This window comes from Bos mutus, chromosome 25, assembly GCF_027580195.1.
Source record: "Bos mutus isolate GX-2022 chromosome 25, NWIPB_WYAK_1.1, whole genome shotgun sequence".
NCBI lineage: Eukaryota > Metazoa > Chordata > Mammalia > Artiodactyla > Bovidae > Bos > Bos mutus.
The window spans coordinates 12914527-12936988 of NC_091641.1; the positions used below are offsets into that span (position 1 = coordinate 12914527).

A 22462-nucleotide genomic window follows, 5' to 3' on the forward strand; every position below is an offset into this window, starting at 1 on the left:
TGGATTGTTTTCTGAGAGAGAAACAGAAATGAAATTACCAGGTTGGAAGGAACCTCTGGGAGGCCACTTGCTTCAGGTCATCTAATCCATTCAAAGCCTGGGATTCCTGTAGACATTTTCAAGTTCTACACACTTTCAAGTCAAAACAAGGGATGGGGCGTCTCTAGGGCTGGTAATTCTGGCTGCTAGAAGAGGCAAACCTCTTAATCTTGCTGGTTTCACTGCGAGTTTATTTTTTTAAGTATTTTTTTTTAATTCATTTTTGGCCATACTGGGTCTTCATTGCTGCGTTGCAGGCTTTCTCTAGTTGCCACGAACGGGGGCTACTCCTTAGCTGCATCGCGTGGGCTTCTCACTGCGGGAGCTCCTCTTGCTGCAGAGCACTGTCTGTAGGAGCGGGGCTCAGGAGTTGTGGTGCACAGGCTTAGCTGCTGTACGACATGTGGGATCTTCCCAGACCAGGGATCAGACTCGTGTCCCCTGCACTGGCAGACTGTCAACCGCTGGACCACAAGGGAAGTCTGTCTTTGAGAATTCAACAAAAACCCATTGTGGATGCTCAGGGTGGAAAGGTAGCCTTCCTTGTGGTCACTTGGGGACTTGGGCTTCTTCTCCATGTGGCTTCTCCACCTATTACAGGTGACTTCCAAGTCCCTGGGCGGTGGGAGAGAGAGGATGAAGAAACATCATCAGCCACATCAACCTTGGGGGATGCACCTCCCCTAGGCTCTGTCTCAAGGCCACAGCTCTGGGGGTGGGGTGGGTGGAGATTAAGGCCACAAGAGGCCATGCTGCCCAGGTTACAGCCTTTGTGGTGGAGTCTGCAGGAGCTCCTGCAGTTGACACTGGCAAAGGTTGGCCTCATCCTTGCCATGAGTGGTGCCATGTTTGGGTTTGGTTTGTCAGCAGACAGTTACACACCCAAAGAGAACATCCACGATTCTCTGGTCTGTCTGACACCAAAATAGAAGTTGGAATTCATTAAGAGGGACAGAGATTCATCATCTTCTTGGCATATGAGTGTCCTCTCCCATTGTAAGAATCCTTACCTGATCAAAGTTCTAAGGTTTGTGCCAAAAAAATTGAAGAGATGGTGAAATCTACTGATGCGGTAACCCATCAGGCCCCGGCCCCCAGCCTCAGGCTCAGATTGACTCAGGAGGCTCATCTGATGGTTCTGAGTTTCCTTTTGTGCCCAGACCCAAGTGAACTGGGATCTGCATTTGTCTTTCCCTGGCTCTGAATCATTTAGCATCTCCCAAGAGCATTGACTGTCAGGATGGTCTAGAATTTCTGGTCTTTAGACTCTGCTGTGGTGGCAGCATTCCGGCTCCTAAGGCCAACCCTGTCTGGTTCCTGTTGGTTGTCCTAATGACTGGATCATTTACTTTGCCCCCAAGTCCCTGGATCCTGACGCTCCATCCTGTGTCTTTCCTGACTCACAGCTTATCATCAGTCTTAGAAACCCCACACTTCCCTGATCTGTGGCTCCTAACCCAATTACTTGTCCAACATTTTAAAAATTAATTGAAATTTTTGGCCAATGATAGTAGCAGACCTTAAAAAAGTAGATGTCTTTAAAAAAAAAATATATATATATATATAAAAACTCTATTATATATATATAAACACAACTCTACTTCAATAAAAATAAAGATTAAAGAGAAAAAGAACCAAATCTAATTCACTGTCCTCCTGTGGTTAAGCCTGGTTCATCCACATCCTACCAGCTCCTCTTTAATCCCAGGCAAAATGCAGACTGGATGATAGAAGAGCATGGATGCGTACGTGGAGAAATGAACACAAGGTTATCATTGCCCCCACCCTGCCACCTCGTTGAGGCTGATTCCACCCCAAGGTTCTAGAACAGTTCTCAACACTCTCCTGGAATTCCAGTTGTAAGCTCTGAGGACAGAACAAAGACTACGTTGTAGGATCCGTGTCTCAATTACCTTTATATCCCTGGCAGCATTTAGCTCCAAGCTCCGGTCCTAGTAAACATATATGTAGCTTAAATGACTAAGAGAGGGAAATTGCTAGAATTACCAGTTGGGTGCTGAGAGTGCAAAAATAGACAAAATGCTTGATATCTACTTGGCCAGAGCTGCTCTTTGCAAGGAGGGATAGGCCAAAGAGACGTGTCTGTAAAGAGGTCAGAGATGGAAGGAGCCAGAGAAAGCCAGCATGGGGCAGTCTTAAGTACAGGGAAAGAGAGAGAGGTGAGGAATGGGGGAAGACAGGGCCAAACTGACCCCGAGGGGGCTGATTGAGGCCGCTTTGAGCTGTTTTTCTAACATAGAAGCCCAGACCTCTCTGACAGTTACACGCTAGCAGACTAGATAGTAAGGCTGGGAAACATTTTAAGTCGATGAGCATAAACCTGATATTATTTATTTTCCTCCCCAATATTATTCTTTTACAAGCACAAGCAACAGCAACAAAAATCAAAAGAAAGGAACAAAAAGCTTTCCCAACACTCTTTTCATGCTCCATCAATCAAGCTGCTTTCAATCTGCGTTTCTTTCCTCCTGTGAAATCACATGCCATTTGCCAAGCTTCGTTTTAATTCCTCATCTCGCATTAAGAGAAATGACTTGGATCAACAGGCAATAGAATTCAGGTATTTTAGAGGTTCTCACCTCTGTGGTATTTAAACTGAAATATGTCTTGAGGTCCATATTGGTAAATCCTATTTCTGAGAAACAATCATAAATAAAAGAGAGGTTTGAAATTGGATTTTTGGAAAAGGACTTGTGAAGGCAAGCCAGTATGTGTCCATCCAATTTAGTGGGATGGAATGTGCATTTAAACTGGGAAAAACCAGCTCACAGTCTCCAGGCTGGCAGAGGGGAGCACCGAGAATCAGGGGTGATCCTATCCATCTGGGAAGTGGGTTATCAGGGAATCTCGAAAAAGATTGGAAGGACAGAAGTAACAAAGTAAATGTTCTCTTAGCCAGAAATTTGCATTGTTTTGAACAGATCTTTGCCAACAGACAAAAAGCTAAAATTTGCAGGCTCTTGGATCACAGAATGGGGTTGTTGATGTAATTTCTTCATTGAGCACTCCTCCAATGCTGCTTTTAATGTTGTAAATAGGTTTAAATGGTTTCCAAAGTGACTTCAGTCTGATACCAGGAAGAATTCCTGTCCGTGGAGAGGAAACATTGAGAGGCCAGCTCCAGAGCTTTAGGGTTTCACTCCGAGAGGATGAAAGGGGCCCCAGAACTGGGCTTCCAGTTTCTCAGGGTCTCATACTAGGTCAGGCCTTGCAAGGACTCTGTGAAACTAAGGACTCTGGAGGTGAGTGTCAGGGGGCTCCCCCTTCTCCGCCGGGATGGAGTATTGGGGTTACAGGAGCCTAGGTGGCCCTCGAACACCTTTTGATTTAGTATTCTAGATTGCAGGATGTGGTCACAGGAAACACATCAGTTTATTTAATTCTCGGTTCTTTGACTCTCCTCCCCTTGCCTTTTTAGGGGTAAACCTTTTCTCTCCTATATTCCAAATCTACATGACAAAATCTAGAGAAACGTCTCTTTTCTCCTCTTCTGAGAAAGGTGTCAGTGACATCTCCTTTTACTTCAGGTATCTGTCCTCATGAATTAGAAAGAAAGCTTGCTGAAAACGACTGGAGGGCTTCACAGAGAAGCCCGCCCCTTTCCGGCTGGCTGACCTGTCAGCTGTCTGGAATTCTCCCGTTGCAGTCCCGGGGTTCCTTATTCTCTTGCTGAGGAAAGCCAAACATGACTTACATTACGATAAAGCAGCGTCCTGCAAGACAGCAGAGTAGGATGCCGCTTTGTCCCTGGGTGACCGGGGAGATACAGAGCTCCCTTGCTAGGTTTGGCTGAGACACTAGGATAAACAGTCTCGGGCACCTGGTGGGAGAGGGAGAAAGTGACTTGGTTGATGTTACACAGCTAGTTTTTGGAGGAGGCAGAACAAGAATGTTGGCCTCCGCTGCCTGGTTCATTCCTCTGCACCTCACTGCCCTCTCCACGCCAGCCCTACACAGAGTCCGTGGAAGAGGCTGCCCATAAGGAATGGTTTGAAAGACCTTGCACATTGGAATCCAAAAAGATGATGAAGTGCGAGATAAAAGAGAGAGAAAAGACCCTGGAAGCCAACTTCATTTTCACTCTGAGGCCTCAGCTCATCGTATAAAGACAAACGATCCAATTAAAAATTGGATGGAGGATCTGAATAGACTTCTCCGCAGACAGACAAATGGCCAAGAAGTGCAAGAGAAAGTGCTCAACATCGTTAGCCATTGGGGAAATGCAAATCAAAGCCATAATATGATGCTACTTCACACCCACTAGGATGGCTCTAATCAAAAAGATGGACAGTGACAAGGGTTAGCAAGGATGGGGAGAACTAAGAACCTCATTACACTGCTGGGGGGAATGTAGAATGGTGCAGCCACTTTGGAGAAGTCTGGTAGATCCTCAAAAGGTTAAACATCGAGTTACCCTATGACCCAGCAATGCCGCTGCTAGGGTGGGTACCCAGGGGCAATGATAACATATATCCATATATATAAAAACCTGTATATGAATATTCATGGCAGGGTTATTTTTAATTGCCCAACGGAAACAACCCGAGTGGCCATCAACTAATAAATGTATAAACAAAATGTAGGCCATCTATACAATGGAGTAGTATTCTGCTGTATAAGGCAATGCAGTAATTCATTGCAACATGGATAAAACATGAAAACATGATGCTAAGAAGTCAACCATCTGAGATCTTCACCAAGCTCAGCTTTGCTTTTTGCAGGCCTCCTGAAAAGTGAAAGTAAAAGTCGTTCAGTCGTGTCTGACTCTTTGCGACCCCCCCAGACTGGAACCCATCCCTTGAATTTTCTTTTCCCCGTCTCTCTGTGTATACATTCATTTATCTATTTTGGTTACAGCTTTGTTGAGATATTCACATACTATTAGAGTTCACCCATTTAAAGTGTTCAACTCATTGGTTTTTAGTAGATTCAAAAGTTTTGCAGTATTCGCTGTAATCAATAGTAGAACATTTTCATCACCCTAAAAGGAAACTCCCTACCCACTAGCAGTCACTCTATTCCTGTGACCCTACCTGCAGCCCTTGGCAACCATCGATTTACTTTCTGTCTCTATGAATTTTCTTTTACTGGACATTTCGTATAAACAGAATCAAATAATATACAGTCCTTTGTGACCAGCTGTTTCACTTACATAATGTCAGAGTTCATCCATGTTGTAGCATGTGTCTAAACTTTGTTTTTATTGTTAAATAATATTCCATTGTATGAATGTACTGTATTTTGTTTATCCATTCATCAGTTGATAAATCTTTGCCTAATCCTAGGGCATAGAAATTTACTCTTATGTTTTCTTTCAAGAGTTGTATAGTTTTGGCTCTTACATTTAGGTCTTTGATCCATTTTGAGTTAATTTTCTAAGTATTTATTTACTTATTTGTTTGTTTTTATAATGTCCACAGCAGCTTTCTTTGTAGTATAACTAAACTCAGAACAACTATAAAGAAATAAATGGAAAAACACTCTAGTATATCCATACAAGGGAATAGGACTCAACAATAAAAAGAGTAAACTATTGATATGAAGTGAAATGGAGTGAAAGTTGCTCAGTCATGTCCGACTCTTTGCGACCCCGTGGACTATACAGTCCGTGGAATTCTCCAGGCCAGAATATTGGAGTGGGTAGCTGTTCTCTTCTCCAGGGTGTCTTCCCAAGCAGGGATTGAACCCAGGTCTCCTGCATTGCAGGTGGATTCTTCACCATCTGAGCCACCAGGGAAGCCCAAACTATTGATACATGCAACTATAAAGATCAGTCTCAAAGTACCTTTGCTGAGTATAAGCCAGACAACCAAACAGTGCATTTGGCTGCACCTGGTCTTAGTCGCAGCACACAGGCTCTTCTGTCTCCATTGCAGCATGCATTCGATTTTAATTGTAGCATACAGTATCTTTTAGTGGTGGCAAGCAAACTCTTAGCTGCAGCACGTGGGATCTAGTTCCCTAACCAGGGATCAAACCCAGGTCCCCTGCATTGGGACCGCCAAGTCTCAGCCACTGGACCACCAGGAAAGTTCCCATTTTGAGTTAATTTTTGTATTTTTGTTATGAGGTAGTGGTCCAAAATCACTGTTTTGCATGTTGTCCCAGAACAGTTTTTGTAAAACTCTTTTCCCCCGCACTGAATTGTCTTGGTGCTAACCACAGATGGGAGGGTTTATTTCTGGACTCTCAATGGATTCTGTTCTGTTGATCCATATGTCTTCCTCATTGCAGTGCCACACTGTCCTGATTATGGTAGCTCTGTGATAAATTTTGAGATCAGAAGTGGAAGTCCTCTGAGTTTGTTCTTTTCTAGGTTGTTTTGGGCCCCTTGTATTTCTGTATGAAATTTAGAACCAGTTTGTTAATTACTGCCAAGAAGCCATTGGGTTTTTTTTTTTTTAGTAAAGATTGTGTTGAATATTTAAATCCATTTGGGAAATACTGCTAACTTAACTATATTCAGTTCAGTTCAGTCTCTCAGTTGTGTCTGACTCTTTGTGACCCCATGAATCACAGCATGCCAGGCCTCCCTGTCCATCACCAACTCCTGGAGTTCACCCAGACTCACGTCCATCAAGTCAGTGATGCCATCCAGCCATCTCATCCTCTGTCGTCCCCTTCTCCTCCTGCCCCCAATCCCTCCCAGCATCAGAGTCTTTTCCAATGAGTCAGCTCTTCGCGTGAGGTGGCCAAAGTACTGGAGTTTCAGCTTTAGCATCATTCCTTCCAAAGAAATCCCAGGGCTGATCTCCTTCAGATTAGACTGGTTGGATCTCCTTGCACTCCAAGGGACTCTCGAGAATCTTCTCCAACACCACAGTTCAAAAGCATCAATTCTTCGGCGCTCAGCCTTCTTCACAGTCCAACTCTCACATCCATACATGACCACAGGAAAAATCATAGCCTTGATTAGACGAACCTTTGTTGGCAAAGTAATGTCTCTGCTTTTGAATATGCTATCTAGGTTGGTCATAACTTTCCTTCCGATGAGTAAGCGTCTTTTAATTTCATGGCTGCAGTCACCATCTGCAGTGATTTTGGAACTTCAAAAAATAAAGTCTGACACTGTTTCCACTGTTTCCCCATCTATTTCCCACGAAGTGATGGGACCGGATGCCGTGATCTTCGTTTTCTGAATGTTGAGCTTTAAGCCAACTAAGTCTTCTAATTTGTGAACATGGGATGTCTTTCCCATTCTCAGAATCTTGAAACTGTCCAGGGTTGCGTATCCTGGATTTCCGTGTGTTTGTGCATTGCCCACTCCTGGGACTTCAGCCACCTTCTTTTACCGTGTAAAGTCTCTTGCTCTTATTACCCCCACAGACTTCCTTGCCATACTTTGCTTCCCTGACTTGACTTCTACTGCCAGCAGCTGGGTCTGTCCCAACTCATGGGAGTGTCTAGTTGTCGGGTCACAAATAAAACTAGTCTGGACTGCCCAGTGCCTACAGTTTCTTAGCCCCCTGTCTCCTCCTTGAAGAAACAGGCAAGGTGAGGATTCTTGATTATGGTGAGAGTTTTCCATCTGTATCATTTCTCTGTGGGGTAGCCACAGGTTGGGTAATAGAAACAGAAGCACACACACACACACACACACACATACTTGCATGCATTTGCCACTAAATTCAATCAATAAAGGCCCAGAGGAGGTGTGCAAACACTCAAGAAGGTCCCAGTATCCTCACAAGGGAGTTTGGGAAACTAAAGGTAGGAGAGCTTGAAGTGGGTCTGTGCTGACCTCAGACACTCACCGGCACTCTCATTTACAGAGAGTATACGGGAGAGTCTCACAGATCCCTGAAACTTCTCTGTGTCTTCTTCCTCTTCTCCTTCATCAGTACCAGGAAGTCCATTTTTACAAATTAGTCCTTTTATAAAAAAAATTATTTATTTTATTTTTGGCCTCACTGGGTCTTCCTTTCTGCACGAGGGCTTTCTCCAGGGGCGGCGAGCCGGGCCAGCTCTCTAGATTCGGTGCGCAGCCTTCTCCTTGCTGTGGTTTCTATTGTTGCGCAGCGTGGGCTCTGGGGTGCGTGCGCTCACTAGCTGTGCACACAGGCTTAGGTGCCCTTCAGCATGTGGACTCTTCCCAGACTAGAGACGGAACCTGTGTCCCCTGCACTGGCAGGGAGATTCCTAACCACTGGACCACCAGGGAAGTCCCAGCAAATTAGCCTTTCCTGACAATTGGAAATGTTTTGTTTGTCCTGCGTGGGACCAAGAGAAGTTAGATGATCCCATTTTCCTCTGGGAGCAGGACCATTTGATCCTGGAAGCCTGCTGTGCCCCTGAAGAAGATGGCAAGTTGTCACCTCCTTGGGCTTTTGCATCTCTTAAAGGCAATTAACATTTCAGCCTTCCATTTAAATATTCCAGCCACAAGTGCCACCTGTATATGATGGCACTGGGGTGGATGCTTCCAGAAGGCCGGGCATCTGTGCTCTTAAGAGACTCCAAAATAGAGCATGTTAATAATGTAGAATTAGACCCTTGTACACTTTGTGCTTCTATGAATAAAGATGGTCTGTTATTTTTGTTTGATTTTTCCCTTATAGTTCTATAGGGCACAACTTCAGATTGGAAATAAAACCTTCACAGGTACCAATTGTGCTCTACTGGGAAATTCAGAAAACCCATGTCACCAGGGGCACCTCACATGTATGGGTATTTCTTAGGAATAGAAAGATTTTAATATCCTGAGCTGCTGTATCTATAAGAGAAATTCCTCCAAACCTTTTTTTTTCTACCAGTTTTAGTCAAGTGAGGTTAAGCTCTGCTACAGTAACAAACCAACCCTGAAATCTCAGTGGCTTTCTATAATAAAATACATTTCTCACTCGTGCTGTCTCCCGAACTGCTGCTTTCAAGTTGAGGGTGGGGGTCGGCAGTGGTCTTTGGGAATTTCTCTGTTGGGTTGATGAAGTCCTTACCCCCGCAGGTGTGGCTGTGTGGGGGCAGCATGGAGGTCCTGCCTTGCTCACGGGTGGCCCACATCGAGCGGAAGAAGAAACCATACAACAGCAACATCGGCTTCTACACCAAGAGGAACGCTCTACGGGTTGCCGAAGTCTGGATGGACGACTACAAGTCTCATGTGTACATAGCGTGGAATCTGCCGCTAGAGGTAGAACCTTCCCCATCACCTAGAACGCTGACCTTGTGCTTGACGACCGGTCACTGATCCCTTTACTAAACTGATGCTTCCTCCCCAAAAAGATGCTCACCCTTGCAGGATTATAAATACACTTTGAGGTGGCTCACAGACCTCCAGGTATTAGAACCCCTGCTTTACATGGGGATTGGCACCATGGAAATCTCTAAATCCATTTACAATTAGAAGGATCATAGTGTGTTAATCCAGTCTCATTATATTCATCCTGACACTGAGTGTCAAGACCTGCTCCTGAGCGTGCACTGTGTCTAGAAGATGCTAGCCCAGTTTTTGGCACCAGACTCCATCGTCCACTCTCACTTCCCACAGAGCTCCAGCCACCCCGTGAGGTAGGTCCCAACTGCACGCTGGATCCTTGTTTACATGGCTCTTCAATTCTCTTCCGTATTCTGCCCAGAATATAATCTCAGAAAATTCCCATTGCCACAGCCCCACAGGGGTCTCGTACAGTTGTGTACAGGCTTGTATGGAATCCCAGCCTTGCTGCTTGTAATTATGACATGTTGAACAAGTCTAATTATCATCTCTATATCTTAGGTTCCTCAGTTATCAAATGGGGATTATAGCGAGCCCTCCTTCCTTTAGGTCTATTGTGAAAACTAAATTGGAAGTACTTAACCTGAGTATTAAGTACTAAAGCTAAGGACATGTGATGTACTTGGAGCAATGCCTGGCACAGGATGTGAACTGTTGGCGAGCATTTTTGTCCTCCATAGCCCAGTTTGGTCACCTGTACTCTCAGCCATAGTCAGGTTTATCTGTTCAGCTGGAGCTCCTGTAGGTGTCCAAGCCATGGAATTGTTCCCACTGAGAAATGGCAGCCCCTGTGTTTCAGGAGGCTGGAACCCCAGACAACAGAAGTGCAGTCGAATATGTCTAGGTCTGTGGATAAACAGGATAAAAGTGAAGAATTTTTTTATCATTGTTGTTACAATTATTAAAATAATGTTCTAAAGCACTGAAAACCCCCTTCCGGCCACATAGCACTTTATAGCCGTTAAACTAGAAGTGATTTTCCACATTATAGTATAAAATAACAACTGTTGGTGAGCCCCTTATACTGTCCCAGGCACTCTCTAAGGTTCTTGTTTGCAATATCTCATTGACCTCTCATAACAACCTCATGACAGAGGAACTCCCTGCCCTGATGTCCTCATCTGCAGAGTCGAGATTGTTAACCTTGATCTCATAGGGCTCCTGGGAGGATAAAAATGAGACTTAAAACAGAGCATAACAAATACTGTGTTCAGTAACTGCTAGTTTGATGTGAACCTATTATGATGTCCATTTTACAGATGGGTATGCTGCAACTCTGGCCAGTTAAATTGACTTGCTTAAGGTCCTACACCCAGCACATGACAGCCAGGGATGTGAAATGGCATCTTTGTTCAGCTCTGCCCACAGCCCTGTGCCATCCGTGGAACAAGTGTTGTCATTTTTCTTGTTTGAGATGAGAGCAGTGACCTAGGATGGGGATGTGACTTTGGGTCAGAAGAACTCAAGACTGGTCTCCCAATGCTTTCTCCATCATTACAAACCACCTCAGGTCCCTCCTGCCAGTGTTCCCTACCTGGCTTTTCACAAATGACCATCCTCATTAATCTTGCCAAGTATATTAAAATAAAGAGTTAAAATATCACTGCCCAGGTTTGCCTTTGAATATGAATAAGTTTGACATTTAAAGGGACTTTTCTTTTAAAAATCCCTGTTTGGCTGCCGAAGAAGAAATCTTAATGAAATCATTTAAACTCTTCTCCTCTTGCTCTAAAATGCTGCTTGGCTGCCCGTCATAGTGAGGAGGGTATCCTGTCTCTACCGGGTCAGAGCCGTCTTGTGGCTGACTCTGGAGTCATATTTCAGCTACTTTATTTTCCCCTGTCAGCACACAGCAGCCCATTACAGGTTCATTTCTGTAAAAGCAGAGTGAATTATTCATTAGAACATCATTACAGTAGCTTTGCAATGGAAAATTATTTTCACATCTGCATATAATGAACTTCACAAAGAGCCTGCAAAGGGAGGAAGGGGAATTACCCATGTACAAAAAAGAAAGGCAGGAGGTGGTTATAGGCATTTCTTTTCTCGTCTTAATCAAATAATTCCTGTAATAATTGGGTCTGAGAGTCACTAAAGAAATGGCAGAGATGGAGCTGGGAAGGCAGGTTGTCAGTATCAATGTGTTGCGGGATCCCTTTCATGGTGATGAGGAAGGCAGACTTGGGGGGCTGCATACTGTGCCCGGGGGGTCAGTACTGGCTAGCTCAGGGCTAAAGGATCATGTATGGGCTTTGGATTTCTCTCTGATGGTTTCCCTGAAGGTGACACTGCCTGTCCTCTGCTCTGCCAGAGCCTCCCAATCACTAAACCCTTTGCTTACTTTCAGAATCCAGGAATTGACATTGGCGATGTCTCTGAAAGAAGAGCCTTAAGGAAAAGTTTAAAGTGTAAGAATTTCCAGTGGTATCTGGACCACGTCTACCCAGAAATGCGAAGATACAATAACACCGTCGCCTACGGGGAGGTAATGAAAACCACACTTGTTCTCGACTTGGATGGCTGTGCAGGGGGCTGTGGATCACTTGGCTGGGGGTGAATGACAAAGTCATTCACTCATTCATTAAGTGATTAGTTTTTTTAAAGGTGGGGCCTTCACAGCAAGGCTCTCATCAGCTGGTTTGAATGAATTGTGAATTGTGTGTGTGTGCTCAGTCACATCCGACTGTTTGCAACCTGCCCCCGCCCCAGACTGTAGCCCTCCAGGATCCTCTGTCCATGGAATTCCCCAGGCAAAAATATTGGAGTGGGTTGCCATTTCCTTCTTCAGGGGATCTTCCCAGCCCAGGGATTGAACCCTCGTCTCTTTGTCTCCTGCATTGCAGGCAGATTCTTTACCACTGAGCCACCAGGGAAGCCCCACCCACTGTTGGCGAGACATGTGTAATACATGTCACGATGGGGACGTGGGCCATCATTTGGCCTGTGGTGTGGAGTGGACCATAAATTCTGGCTAGGGCATTGTGAGGTACCCTGGGGCCTGTACTGAGACGCTGAGCGGCAAGTTGGGTGTAAAGAGAGACAGAGACTAGAACTGTCTGTCCAGGGCCCACTGCTTGTGCACTGGAGTCCCTTGCTGCCAAAGAAAGGATACAGATGCTGTTCTGAGATTTTCTATGCTGAGACAGTGTCACTTTTCTGAACATGAAAACAGATTGACCTTTCTCGTAGTACAAATGCCATAAATCTGCATTTTGAAAATAGCAACAATAGCAGCGCACACTTAAAATGTGCCAGTACTGTTCTAAGTGTTTTTCACATTTGAGTTCAATCATCCTCATTTATCAGGTAGTAGTGTTATTTCCATCTTATCAAGAACACTGAGACTTAGAGACATTAAATTATCTAAAGTCTCATAGCTTATAAACCATGAAGCCAGGATTAGACTTAAGCGTTCTAATCCCAAAGATAATGTGTACATTTGGATGTATGGTCTGATTTGTTGCATGTGTGTATATATTTATTTTTCCTAAACATATTTATTTTTATATATGTGTGTGTGTGTGTATGTACGTGCATGTGTGCTCAGTTGTGTCCAACTCTTTGCAACCCCATGGACTGTAGCCTGCCAGGTTTATACAAATACTTTTTATATACACATCTACTGGTATTGGTATATGTATATATATATATATATTTTTAAACTAAAACCAGACTGTCCACAATGCCTTATAATTTGAAATGTTACTAATAGTAGAGAACATTTTCCTGTGTCCTTAAGCATTTTTCTCCAAAATTATTAATCGCTGTATTCAGTTCAGTTCAGTTCAGTCACTCAGTCGTGTCCGACTCTTTGCAACCCCATGAATCGCAGCACGCCAGGCCTCCCTGTCCATCACCAACTCCCAGAGTTCACTCAAACTCATGTCCATCCAGTCAGTGATGCCATCCAGCCATCTCATCCTCTGTCATCCCCTTCTCCTCCTGCCCCCAATCCCTCCCATCATCAGAGTCTTTTCCAATGAGTCAGCTCTTTGCATGAGGTAGCCAACCCTTGGACTGCAAGGAGATCCAACCAGTCCATTCTAAAGGAGATCAGTCCTGGGTGTTCATTGGAAGGACTGATGCTAAAGCTGAAACTCCAATGGCTGTATAAGATGGTATAAATATATATACATTTTATATATATATATATATGTTTTAAACTAAAACCAGGCTGTCCACAATGCCTTATAATTTGAAATGTTACTAATAATAGAGAATATTTTCCTGTGTCCTTAAGCACTTTTCTGCAACATTATTAATGGCTATATAAGATGGTATTAAAAAGTATGTATGTTTTAAACTAAAACCAGGCTGTCCACAGTGCCTCATAATTTGAAATGTTACTAATGAGACAGTATTTTCCTGTGTGGTTAAGCCTTTTTATGCAACCTTATCAATGGCTGTATAAGATGGTACCTTTTGTGATGGCTATGTTTTGCTTGAAAACATAGACATTTCTATTTTGTTTTGTTTTGTTTTGTTTTTTACTATTGTAAGCAGCACTGCTGACAACGTGCATGTATGTAAGCCCTGGGGCACCTGCTCTGTATCCCTGTGTTTTTGGATGAGGGTTGGTGACATGGACTCTGGTCAGAGCTCAGGGAGCCGGGCACTCTGGACCCAACAAAGATGCCCACCAGCTCTGCATGGGCTGGTGAGCATTTCCCTCATGGGCTTAGAGCATTTCCTTTTTCTACAGTTGAGCATTTTTCTATTTTATGGGAGAAACCTTTTGGAGGAATTAAGTCAGCCCCAGGTTAAATCATCCAAGTGCAGGCAAAATGTCCCTTTCGAGCTGGAATCTGGATGCAGAGCTTGCTTCTTATGGGGCTTCCCAGGTGGCTCAGTGGTAAAGAGCTCACCTGCCATTGCAGGAGCTGCAAGAGACGTGGGCTTGATCCCTGGGTCGGGAAGCTCCCCTGGAGGAGGAAATGGCTACCCACTCCAGTATTCTTTCCTGGAGAATCCCATGGACAGAGGAGCCTGGTTGGCTACAGTCCATGGGGTCATAAAGAGATGGATAAGTCTGAGCAACTGAGCATGCACGCCCACAAATGTAGTGGTTGGGGACACATGAAGATTCTAGAGCCAGCCTGCTGGATTCAAGCCCGAGTGGCTCCTTTTAGCATCTGTCCCCTCATCTGTAAAATGAGGGTGTGAAAGTTCCTCTGGTTGTTGGGTTGGGGTTGTTGGGAAGATGAAAAACAAGACTCCATATACAGACTTCTTAGAACAATACCTGGCACGTTCTACTAGCCATTAATAGGTGCACACTGCCTTGTCTTCCTTAAAATAAAAACACGTTTCTTTTTGGTTTTGGTTCTCGAAGATCAAACATAAAGATCACATGGAAAAACAGTGGGCGGTGAAAGGATTATTCATAAGACAATTGGGTAAATCACCCAGCTCTTTGGAAAAGAGAACAATTTAGATTCTTAAAGCAAATCCCAAAGTATATTTCAGATGGACTATAAGCATTAAATGAAAGAAAAGAAACCATAATGGAACCATCCAGAAATAGATATGAATCTGAACTCTTAAAGGGGAAGGGCTTTCTAAGAGTGAAAGAAAGCTATGGAAGAAAATGCAAAGGAAAATGACATTTGATATGGGCTCATAAATATTTAAATAACCTATATATCAACTGAATGGAGAAATAATATGCCAAGGTGGAAATCTGTATATCATAAATACGGTAGATGAATGGATAATATCATTAATGTATAATGAACTCCGCAAATAGATTTTAAATGAAATTTTTTATTTAAATGAGAAAACATCCCCAAAGAAAAAGAGACAAAGTACAAGAGAAAATACAAGTGGGTGACATTTTAATATTTATTTCATAATCAAAGAAATTAAAAAAAATTTTCAATACACTGGAGTGAAAAATAACATAAAATGCACTGAGGTAGCTTTTTGTCTTCGGAGAAGGCAATGGCACCCCACTCCAGTGCTCTTGCCTGGAAAATCCCATGGACAGAGGAGCCTGGTAGGCTGCAGTCCATGGGGTCACTAGGAGTTGGACAGGACTGAGCAACTTCACTTTCACTTTTCATTTCCATGCATTGGACAAGGAAATGGCAACCCACTCCAGTGTTCTTGCCTGGAGAATCCCAGGGACAGGGGAACCTGGTGGGCTGCCGTCTATGGGGGTCACACAGAGTCAGACACGACTGAAGCAACTTAGCAGCTGCAGCAGCAGCTTTTTGTCTTACACCAAAAGAACAAAGATTCATTTTTGGAATATCTGTTGGTGCTTTGCCAGCCAGGTCTTGATAATATGAAAACCACAGATCCTCTGATGAGAGTGCAAATTGAAACAAGCTTTTTAAAAAGCAATTTGAACCACATGTATTAAAAGGTTTAATGATAGTCATACTTCCTCTCCATTCTTATCCCGAGCAAATAATCTGAAATGAGGACAAAGATTTGCAAGTAACATTGTTCATCTCAGGGATTTTTTTTTCCTCGATCGAAAATTTGAATTTAACTTGAAGGTTAGTTAAATTGTAGTTTGCAATATTTTGCAGCATTTCAGAAGATGTATACAGAAGTTTGATGCAAGAAAAATATTGATAATATACGCCTTAAGAGAAAAAAAGTCAGGATTATGAAATTAGATTAGCCAGTATTTTAGATTAGTAGTAAAGAACCCACCTGCAATGCAGAAGATGTGGGTTCAATCCCTGGCCCGGGAAGATCCTCCAGAGAACGAAATGGCGACCCATTCCAGTATTCTTGCCTGGGAAATCCCATGAACAGAGGAGCCTGGTGGGCTGCAGTCCATGGGGTCACAAAAGAGTTGGACATGACTTACAGACTAAGCCACATCAACAAAGACAAGAGTATGGGAGGGGAAACTTTTACATAGGGGACAGGCAGTTTTTAATGTGGTATTTTCTCACGTTTCTCAATTATCACTAATCTTTATATGATAATTTTATGATTAGAAGAAAAATAGTTACGAAAAGAGAAACAATAAAAATGATAAAATGCTAGGAGGCTAGGGCACCATTCCACAGGCTGCGCACTGCACATTTCAAATGAAGCAGAGTGTACATGACATCTCTGGAGCTGAAGGTTGGAATGGCCTTAGAGGTAACATAGAGATCATAATCTGATTTTTGGAGGAGGGAAATCTTTTGTTTTTGCAAATTTTCCTATCTTTTTAAAATAATAAATTCAATACATACAGTATATAGAAAATATAAAGATAAAAACAAAACTTATCTCAAATCCCAATTCCCAGCTATGATCAGTGTTAACATGTCAGGGCACTGGCCTCTGTTACTCCTTCTGTGCTTGCTGAGCCCACCATTTACTGAAATATATTTCAGATGGACGACAGTATTAAGTGGAAGAAATCAAACTGATTCAAATTCAGTCTGGTAACAAAATCTAGCATTATTTAGACAACTCTGATTTAACACTCCTGTGGGTTCTTTTCACTACACCCTGCCTGACCGTGTGTACTTTCTACCTTTTGTTCTTCATGTACAGTTCTGTTTGAGTGTTTTTCCATAGGCCTCTGAATATTTCTGATTTTGATGCTCCAGTCTCTTTGCTCAGTTTTTAACTCGCTTGTTTGGAGGCTTTTTAAAAAGCTTTCTAGTCCTGTAAACTGTGTATATCCTGTTCTTAGTCACATTTTGGTAACTTCTATTTTTAAAAAAAGATTCTAATTTAAAGGTTTTTTAAAACTTTTTTGGCAGTGCCCCGTGGCATACGGGATCTTAGTTCCCTTATCAGGGAAGGCTCCAGTGCCCTCAGCATTGGAAACATGGACTCTAAAATGACATTTTAAATTAACTATACTTCAGTAAGGCTTCCCAGTTGGCACTACTGGTAAAGAACCTGCCTGCCAATGCAGGAGACTTAAGAGACTTGGGTTTGATCCATAGTTCAGAAAGATCCCCTGGAGAAGGAAATGGCAAACCACCCTAGTATTCTTGCCTGGAGAATTCCATGGGCAGAGGAGCCTGGTGGGCTACAGTCTATGGGGTCCTAAAGAATCGGAAATGACTAAAGTGACTGAGCTTGCACGCATATTTCAGTAAAAGCTAATGCTCCAATACTTTGGCCACCTGATGTGAAGAGCCAGCTCATTGGAAAAGACCCTGATGCTGGGAAACACTGAGGGCAAGAGGAGAAGGGGGCGACAGAGGATGAGGTGGTTGGATGGCATCACTGACTCAAGAGACATGAGTTGGAGCAAACTCTGGGAGATAATAAAAGACAGGGGAGTCTGGTGTGCTGCAATTCATGGGGTTGCAAAGAGTTGGACACAACTTAGAGACTGAACCACATACTTCAGTAAAAAGAAAAAAAGTAAAAAGAAAGATATGCAAATACATTATGTCCTGACTCACACATGTAAGATATTGCCTTCCCAATGCACAAGTACTTCGATGTATACAGAAATATTAAGCCACCAACTCTTACTCAAAATTCTGTGCTTGGCTCATATGGAAAAACCTCTACTCCCTAGTTCACTTTTGCTCATCTTTTTTTTTTTTTTTTTAAGCATTATTTATATGAAATACAGCACACATAAAATATACATAAACCCAACATGTGCAGCATAATAATATAAAGTAAAAATCCATGTAGACATCCTCTGAGTGAAAAATAGAACATCATTAGCATCTCTTTCACTTAATCCTTTTTAACATTTAGCTCATGAGTCACCTCCCCTTAGTCTCTGAAGCCTCAGATGGGTGAGGGCATCTCTTCGCTGCCCTGGCATAATTCAGTTATTGTACTAGCTCTTCCTATGTCTGTCTCTCTCTTCAGCCCATCCTTCAGAGCAGGTACTCTTTTGGTTTTTTCAGTCTTTGTGATTGTTAAATTTAGCACAATACCAAACCCTTATCAGCTTCAGGAAACATTTATTAAGTTACTGCACAATAGATTTGTTTGCATAAACATCAGGGAAAAATTTAAAAGACTAGCATTGTGATATCATTATATGGAACACATATGCCATAAAACATTAATATTCTTAATATGTAAAGAGCTCTTACAAATCTATAATAAAACCACTTGAGATCTCAATGGGGGAATAAACCAATAATTCTCAAAAAGGGAAATAATTGCTAAACATGAAGGCTTCCAACTTACCATTCAGTGTAAATTTATAAAAATAGGATATCTTTTGTCAGTCCTCCAAACAATATTTTTTATTAATTTTATCACCTCTAATTTTTACTTATTTTAAAAACTTTGTTAGACTTCATTAGACATTTCTACCATATTGCTCTTCTGTATACATAAAAGAGAAGAATACAAGCAAAATGCCTGGGTAAAAATATTGCTAAAATTTCATCACTTTCAAAAATCTAACTCTTCTGAATTACTTTTGTACTCAGAAATTGTCTGGGTTTTTCCATATAATTAACCTTTGCACCACTGAAAGCACTGGCAACAGGCATTTCTTAAAGCATCTATTAATATAAAGGAACTAAAGCTGTGGTGCTGAGCTGTGGTCTCCTAAGCTAGCTTGGTCATTCTTTAAAGATTGCTTGCTTTGGACCATCTTTGGAATGTCTGATTCATCACTTCTCTCTATACCCCTCTTTATGGACTTTTGGAATCTTGGGTTTAAAAGAATGCTTCTCTTCAAGAAGAAAGAAAAAGAGAATCCATCCTAGGTATTTCAAACATAAGTATTTAAGACAAGGAATTGGTTCCAGGAGAAAAGGGGTGATATTCAGCTATCAGAAGCTGCCTTTCCTCTGGCTTGAAACCAGTAGGCTACAAAAAAATGCTCCTCTACTGATTTTTTTTCCCCCAAGCTGGTGTTCTTGTTCTTTCTCTCTCTCTCTCTCTCTCCAGCTTTATTGACCTATAATTGACATATGAAAGTGTTAATCGCTCAGTCGTGTCCTTACTCTTTGTGACCCCATGAACTGTAGCCCACCAGGCTCCTCTGTCCATGGGATTCTCCAGGCAAGAGTACTGGAGTGGGTTGCCATTCCCTTCTCCAGGGGATCTTCCCCACCCAGGGATTCAAGTCGGGTCTCCCCATTGCAGGCAGATTCTTTACTGTCTGAACCACCAGGGAAGCTAATATTGTATAAGTTTAAGTGGTATAATCTCCACAGTAGCAGCGCAACCACCTCAGATCACCCCAGGTTGCCATCTTGAGTGAATCTGGCGGGAGGTGCAAGATGAACCAGCCACTGGGAGACTTGTGTTTTCACAGCCCTTGGGCCCTGTGTATGTTAGTCGCTTAGTCCAGTCTGACTCTGTGCGACCCCACGAACTATAGCCTGCCAGGCTTCTCTGTCCATGGAATTCTGCAGGCCAGAATACTGGAGTGGGTAGCCTGTCCCTTCTCCAGGGGATCTTCCCAACCCAGGGATCAAACCCAGGTCTCCAGCGTTGCAGGTGTATTCTTACCAGGTGAAACACGAAGCCACAAGGGAAACAGATTCTTTACCGTTTGAGCTACGGGGAAGTCTGGTTCAGATGGTTAAGTGTCTGCCTGCAATGCAGGAGACCCGGATTCAATCCCTGAGTTGGGAACATCCCTGGAGAGGGAAATGGCAACTCACTCCAGTACTCTTGCCTGGAAAATCCCATAGACGGAGGAGCCTGGTAGGCTGCAGTCCATGAAGTCGCAAAGAATCAGACATGACTGAGCAACTTCACTTTAAATGGTACAACTTGTTAACTTGATACCTTTAAGTATTGCAAAATTAACACCATAATGTTCGCTAACATGTCACATATGCTGAGAATGAGGGATTACATGCTTGGTAGGGTACGTGGTCACAGGCAGAGGGTCAGTGCCCACACCACCCACTGGAGGACTGTCTTTCTTGCTAAATGATCTCCTCCAAGGTTCAGGCTTTGGTCCTTACTTGGGGGTGGGGGTGTGGAGGGGAGGTCTCATGGCGTCTGGAAGTCAGAATCAAGTCGAGGTGGAGTGGTGGGTGGGGAGCAGTCGCTCCACCAGATGAGATCTGACGGGTCCTGTTTGGCCTATTCCCACAGCTTCGCAACAACAAGGCAAAAGACGTCTGCTTGGACCAGGGGCCAATGGAGAACCACACGGCAATACTGTACCCGTGCCACGGCTGGGGACCCCAGGTAGGAGCCCTGTCTCTGACCAGGAAGGGAGTAAGTTCACTGCACCTACTGGGGATTCGTAGGACTTCTGGAAACTTCTTTTGTCCTCTCCTTTGGTAGCTATTGACTGTTCTGAGCAGGCGAGGGGCTTTCTGGTGATTTCTGTACAGGAACGAGGGAGAAGATTCATAGGTGGCTGCGTCAGCACAGATATTAAGAGGATAAAGGGGCGCATTTTCTACTGAAAGGAAACTGTGCTTACATTTTGGTGTCATTTGCTAATAGGCAAATAGATGTCATGTGTACGTATGTTTGCTGATAACCAAGCAAGCCTGCTTACAACATCAAAGAAAGCGTTAGCCGCTTCCCTTATGAGAACCTGATTGGTGTGTCTGTTCCGAAAGGCCATCGTAAGCTTTTCTTTAATGTTTATTTATCTATTCGGTTGCACTGGGTCTTATTTGCCTCACACAGGATCTGTAGCTGTGGTATGTGGGCTCTAGTTCCCTGACCAGGGATCGAACCCAGGCCCCCTGCATTGGGAGTGTGGAGTCTTAGCCACTATCATCAGTTTGGTGGTGAGTATGGCCCTGTCTGCAAGAAGCGGTACAGGTGCCGAACACTGACTGGGAAGGAGTGATGTGCTGGCAGTAACATTTTAAAGAATACATGTGTCTTCTGGTCTCTCAGGAGATAGCAAAGATAACCAAAGAGGGCAAAACAATCGACCAACACAGTAAAAGTCGAACTTGGTAAATGAATTTCCTTTGACAGCTTTGTGTTAGGCCATGGTGTGCGTGCGCATGCGTGTGTGCATGGACGTGTGCACCAGGAGAGCTTTGCAGGTCCTCGAGAACTGGGAGAAAACAGATCCAAAGACATCATTAGACTTGGCATGCATAAAAATGTAAAACACTTTTATGTTACCCAGTAGTAATAAAAGGCACGCCAGAACTGGGAAGACATATTCAATTTCAGAGGCACACGAGATGATTGGTTCGAAGCCAGACTCATATTCTCCTTTTGTTCGTCTGTGAAAGGAAGACAGTGGACACAACGCCCCGTAAGCTCCCTTCGTCTCTCTCGTGCTCTCTGAACACACACGTTCAGCTGCAAGATCACGTGCGTCAGGCATGCACACGTCCTCACGTGCGTTTGTGGCTCGTGGGTTTGCTCTTCTCTGGACACTTGTGCTTTCGTGTTAAGCTGGCATCTGGAAAGAGACGAGCTGTATTTCCTCTGCTGTCGCCGCAGGTGGTTCTCATAATCCAGACCCCCGTTCCCTTCATTGTGTGACTGGTCCTCTGAAAGTAATTCCAGGCAGATTGAATACTGAGTCCTTTGCTCCTTGTGGTCACTCTAGGAGACAAGCAGGTGGGGTGGAGAAACTGAGGCACAAAGATGCCTGTGAGCAAAGCCGACCAGAACCCAGGCACTTTAAATCCAAATCCAGTCCACAGAATTCAAAATAATTTCCTGCCTACTCCCTGCCCAGACAGGAGCTGGTCACCAAGTTCCCCTCTCCTGCTGGGAACTTGGTCGCCTTCATAGCCCAGTGCAGAAAATATCTAGAATTCATCTTTTTCCCACCCCTCCTGCATTCGCAAACTTTTCCAAATGGATGCTCCTGCCACTTAGTTGATGATGGGACAGCAAACCAAATCAGGCTCGTCCTTAACCCCCCAGTTCTGGGAGGAGCACCTGTACGCATGGGCCATTGTTGTTTTCCATCAGCTGATTTTGAGAAAGCAAATCTAATCTTTTTTTTTTCATTTTCTGTTCTACCACATGTCCTGAATTAGAGTGCAGTCTTGGTACTGCTTGCTCTCCACCTGCCAGGCTGCCTCTCCCCTTGCTCATCAAGCTTTCCTCCTATTCCTTCCCAAACCCGCTCGCCCTAGGCTCGGAGTGGGTCCCCACCGGTCATGTGTCCTGACATGCTTTTAAACCACCTCGTAAAGTGCTGTGGGCAAGCTGAATCAAAGTTCCTGTAACTAGGCGCGTTCCACAGACATTGTTAGCTTAATTAATGGACTCTGTGTTGTAATTTATTATCAGACAGCAATTAAACAGAGATAAAATAGGCACTGAGGAGGGTAATTTCCTGTCTTC

General features: G+C 43.6%; 1 protein-coding gene across 1 annotated transcript in view; it reads left to right on the forward strand.

The window, feature by feature from the left end:
• The window catches only part of GALNT17 (polypeptide N-acetylgalactosaminyltransferase 17), a 429083-nt gene that overhangs the window by 391785 nt on the left and 14836 nt on the right, over positions 1 to 22462 (forward strand). Inside the window, exons 7-9 of the mRNA XM_005889873.3 lie at positions 9002 to 9187; positions 11619 to 11756; positions 20276 to 20371. Coding sequence (XP_005889935.1) covers positions 9002 to 9187; positions 11619 to 11756; positions 20276 to 20371 — 420 coding nt within the window. The remainder of the gene's footprint in view (positions 1 to 9001; positions 9188 to 11618; positions 11757 to 20275; positions 20372 to 22462) is intronic.